Genomic DNA, 4,911 nt, shown 5'->3' on the forward strand with positions numbered 1-4,911 from the left:
AAAAAAAAAAAAAGAAATCTTTTTTACCCAGTCCAATGTCCTATAGAGTTTCCCCAATGCTTCCTTTTAGTAGTTTCATAATTCAAGGTCTTAGATTTAAGTCTTTAATCCATTTTTATTTGATTTTTGTATATGATGAGAGATAGAAGTCTAATTTCATTCATCTACATATGGATATCCCATTTTCCCAGCACCATTTACTGAAGAGACTGTCCTTTCTCCAATGTTATGGGCACCTTTGTCGAAAATGAGTTCACTGTAGGTGTGTGGATTTGTTTCTGGGTGTTATCTTCTGTTCCATTGGTCTACGTGTCCGTTTTTATGCCCATACCATGCTGTTTTGGATACTATAGCTCTATAGTATAATTTGAAGTCAAGTTATGTGATTCCTTTAGTTTTGTTCTTTTTGCTCAAGATAGCTTTGGCTATTCTGGGTCTTTTGCGATTCCATATAAATTTTAGGATTGTTTTTCTGTTTCTCTGAAGAATGTCATTGGTATTTTGATAGGAATTGCATTGACTCTGTAGATTGCTTTGCGTAGTATGGACATTTTAACAGTATTGATTCTTCCAACTCATGAACATGGAATATCTTTCTGGTTTCTGTGTGTCCTCTTCAATTTGTTTCATCAATGTTTTATAGTTTTCATTGTAGAGATCCTTCATTTCTTTGGTTAAGTTAATTTCTAGGTATTTAATTTTATTCATAGCTATTGTAAATGGGATTAATTTTTAAATTTCTTTTTCAGATTGTTCCCTGTTGGTATTTAGAAATGCTACTGATTTTTGTATGTTGATTTTGTATCCTACAACTTTACTGAATTTGTTTATCAGTTCCAACAGTTTTTTGGTGAAGTCTGGATTTTTCCAAATATAAGATCTTATTATCGGCAAACAAGGATAATTTGACTTCTTCCTTTTCGATCTGGATGCCCTTTATTTATTTCTCTTGTCTGATTGCTCTAGCTAGGACTTCAAGTACTATGTTGAATAACAGTGGTGAGAGTGGGCATACTTGTTCCAGATCTTAGAGGAAAGACTTTCAGTTTTTTCCCATCCAGTATGATACTAGCTTTGGGTCTGTTGTATATGGCTTTTATGTTGGGTTATGTTCCTTCTATGCCCAATTTTTTGAGGTTTTTTTTCTTATCATATAGGAATGTTGAATTTTATCAAATGCTTTTTTCAGCATCAATTGAAATGATCATATGTTTTTTGTCCATTCTGTTGATATGATATGTCACATTGATTTGTGTATGTTGAACCATCCTTGCATCCCTGAGATGAATCCCAATTGGTCATGATGAATGATCTGTTTAATGTATGTTGAATTGGTTTGCTAGTATTTTGTTGAGGATTTAAGCCCAATTTTTATACCCCTGTTCACATTGTTCCCAGACCAAACCGAGGATCAGGCTGCTTATTCTTGTGGCCCAATGATGAGATGCAGATGAACTGGGAAAGGAGAGAGTTTTTGTTTCTGTAACTGTTTACAGGGAGAAGACCTGGAAAATAACATCAGACCAACTCAAAATTACAAAGTCTTCCAGAGCTTATATACCTTCTCAGCTATATGTTTACTTGTGAGTGTGCATTCATCTAAAGACATAAGTCACTTTGGGAGGCTGAGGTGGGCGGATCACTTGAAGTCAGGTCAGGAGTTCAAGACCATCCTGGCCAACATGGCGAAACCTTGTCTCTACAAAAAATACAAAAATTAGCTGGGCATTGTGGCACACGCCTGTAGTCCCAGCTAGTCAGGATGCTGAGGCAAGAGAATCACTTGAACCTGGGAGGCAGAGGTTGCAGTGAGCCGAGATTGCGCCACTAGACTCCAGCCTGAGCAACAGAGTGAGACTCCATCTCAAAAAAATAAAATAAAATTTGTAAAAAAGATATAAGTGATTAACTTATTTTAATCTATAACTAAGATCTGAATCCTAAAGATCTTCCTCTGGAGCCTCAGTAAATTTACCTAATCTAAATGGGTCCAGGTGCTGGATTGATTACCCTTATCTTGTCTCCTGCTAAATCATGGAGTTTTGGGGAGTTCCTTCAGACCCCCAATAACTTGTTGTGGAGACCTGGGGAGTTCTTCAGACCCCCGATAAATCTCATTTAATCCTAAACAGGTACTGTTAAGAATTCCTTCGTTATCTTGTCATGCTTCAAGGCCCAGGAAAGGCCTGGGCAAAACTCTTGGTGGGCTTTTGTTACATTCCAGCCATTGTATAAGGGCACTTTCAACTTTTAATATTTAACTTAACCACTCAGTCAGTGCTGAAACAGTTGTTATGGAGGCCTGCATTAGTAAGACCTGGCCTGCCACAACATAGTATCTGGGATTTGTAGAAGCTGACATGATAAAAATGTTTTTATTGACTCTTCCAATTCCCTGTCTTTAACTTGTCCACCAAAATCATGTACTGGGTATATTCAATAGCAATGGAAGATTTTTGTGGCTGTTACCAAAGCTCTAACAACAAGAACATATCTAGTGCATTAGGCTATAAATAACTGGGAAATCCTAACGACAATTCAACTAAACATTTATTAAATTAATTGTAAACATCACAAATAAGATTATAAATAGTCCTTGATTTACAGTTACTTATACTAGGATCAGTGTTATGTAAACTCTGTAAACAAAGTGAAATAAGGTCACAAACATGCATTTAACTTTACCTCATTTTACTTCAGACATATTGTTGGGATCACCAAAGACCTAAAAAAAAAAATATTTATTACTCCTTTATAGTTTATAGATATAAGTGAGTATTAGCTTCTTCCAAAATACCTTTGCAGATGCACTTAGTTTGCTTTCCTATGAATTTGCTAATTTCAGAAAGCTAACAACTCCTGGCTAGGCATGGTGGCTCATGCTTGTAATCCTAGCACTTTGGAAGGCCAAGGCAGGCAGATCGCTTGAGGTCAGGAGTTCGAAACCAGCCTGGCCAACATAGCGAAACCCCGTCTCCACTAAATATACAAAAATTAGCTAGATATGATGACTCACGCCTGTAATCACAGCTACTTAGGAGAGTGAAGGAGGAGAATTGCTTGAACCCAGGAGGCAGAGGTTACCATGAGCCGAGATCATGCTACTGCACTCCAGGCTGGGCAACAGAGTGAGACTTCATCTCAAAAAAAAAAAACAAAAAAAACTAACAACTCCTTTAGAAGAAAGTAGATTTTAAATTCTGTATACTTTCCAGGTAAGATTTGAAAAGAAAAAGAAAACCTATGCAAACAAAAAACCTTTGGTCGATATTTCTCTTCTGGACCCTTGAAGTTACCTTTTTGACCCTTTGGTTCATGAAGTCACATTTATCATTTAACAACACATGATTAATGATATAATAAACTATTTCATATTGAGCAAATGAGGGTTTTGAAGAGAGTGAATTAATTCACTTTGTAGTTACTGAATTATAATTCAGTGATATTATCTATTATAGGTTTATTATCTATTGTAGATCTGAGAACAAAAAGACTCACAGAGCTTAGTTTCCAGTTTTTCTCTTGTAACTGATTTGCTGCATAAGCTCAAGTCATTTGCCTAATCTCTGTTTGCCAGTGTCCTATGTTGTAAAATGTGAAATAGGCCATAAAAACTAGCTTCCAAGGTTATTGTAAAGATTTGAGGCCGGGCGCGGTGGCTCAAGCCTGTAATCCCAGCACTTTGGGAGGCCGAGACGGGCGGATCACGAGGTCAGGAGATCGAGACCATCCTGGCTAACACGGTGAAACCCCATCTTTACTAAAAAAATACAAAAAACTAGCCGGGCGATGTGGCGGGCACCTGTAGTCCCAGCTACTCGGGAGGCTGAGGCAGGAGAATGGCGTAAACCCAAGAGGCAGAGCTTGTGGTGAGCTGCGATCCAGCCACTGCACTCCAGCCTGGGCGACAGAGCGAGACTCCGTCTCAAAAAAAAAAAAAAAAAGATTTCATCACTTAATAGTTAAATTCATTACTGCCCCACATTTCTATAACCATTATCACTACCTATGGTAAGTTGAGGCACTTATGAAAAAACAAATCTTGTATAGACTTTAAATGGTTGCTAGCATCCTCTAGAATACCTTCACAGGTACATTGTTTGGCTTCTCTATTAATTTATGTAAGATACTCTGTTTTGTAGTGGTTGTCTAAGCTTTTTTATAATTGATTTATTGGATCCTTAATCTTGGCATACTCCAGCCGTCCAGATCGCCTTCGGGACATTGCTGATCGCTTCAATGTAGACCATAATGCAGTACTGGACAACGTACTTTATGCACGTGCATATACTAGTAAGAGCCCCATGCAGTTGGATGCTTGGGTCAATGTAAGGTTGGCAGCACTGATTTACTACTTGAGTGATACAACATTTTGATACTTTTTTTCTATTTTAATTTTCTCTGATTTACTCAGTCTACAAATTTTATCATCTGGTAGGTCCTTAGATAATAAAGTGCCTTCAAATTATTTATTATTCTTAGTCTTTGAAATGAATAGTAACATTCTTTTTGGATAATGTAGCATTTGGTATATATCCTAAGGCAGAATATGCAATAATTTTTTTTTTTTTTTTGAGATGGAGTCTCGCTCTGTCACTCAGGCTGAAGGGCAGTGGTGCAATAGCTCACTGCAACCTCCACTTCCCGGCTTCAAGCGATTCTCCTACCTTAGCCTCCCAAGTCGCTGGGATTACAGACACGTGCCACTACACCCAGCTAATTTTTATATATTATATATATTTTTTAAATGAGACAGAGTCTTGCTGTGTCGCCCAGGCTGGAGCATAGTGGTGCAATCTCTGCTCACTGCAGCCTCGGCCTCCCAGGTTCAAATCATTCTCCTGCCTCAGCCTCCCGAGTAGCTGGGATCACTGGCGCCCACTACCATGCCCAGCTAATTTTTGTATTTTT

The 4,911-nt window shown here is 37.9% G+C and overlaps 1 protein-coding gene across 1 annotated transcript in view; it reads left to right on the top strand.

Moving 5' to 3' along the window:
* DMC1 (DNA meiotic recombinase 1) overlaps positions 1 to 4,911 on the top strand; it is a 63,477-nt gene that overhangs the window by 25,000 nt on the left and 33,566 nt on the right. Inside the window, exon 8 of the mRNA XM_011964329.1 lies at positions 4,202 to 4,293. Coding sequence (XP_011819719.1) covers positions 4,202 to 4,293 — 92 coding nt within the window. The remainder of the gene's footprint in view (positions 1 to 4,201; positions 4,294 to 4,911) is intronic.

The sequence above is a fragment of the Colobus angolensis genome, unplaced genomic scaffold, assembly GCF_000951035.1.
Source record: "Colobus angolensis palliatus isolate OR3802 unplaced genomic scaffold, Cang.pa_1.0 Scaffold65, whole genome shotgun sequence".
In the NCBI taxonomy this organism is placed as follows: Eukaryota; Metazoa; Chordata; class Mammalia; order Primates; family Cercopithecidae; genus Colobus; species Colobus angolensis.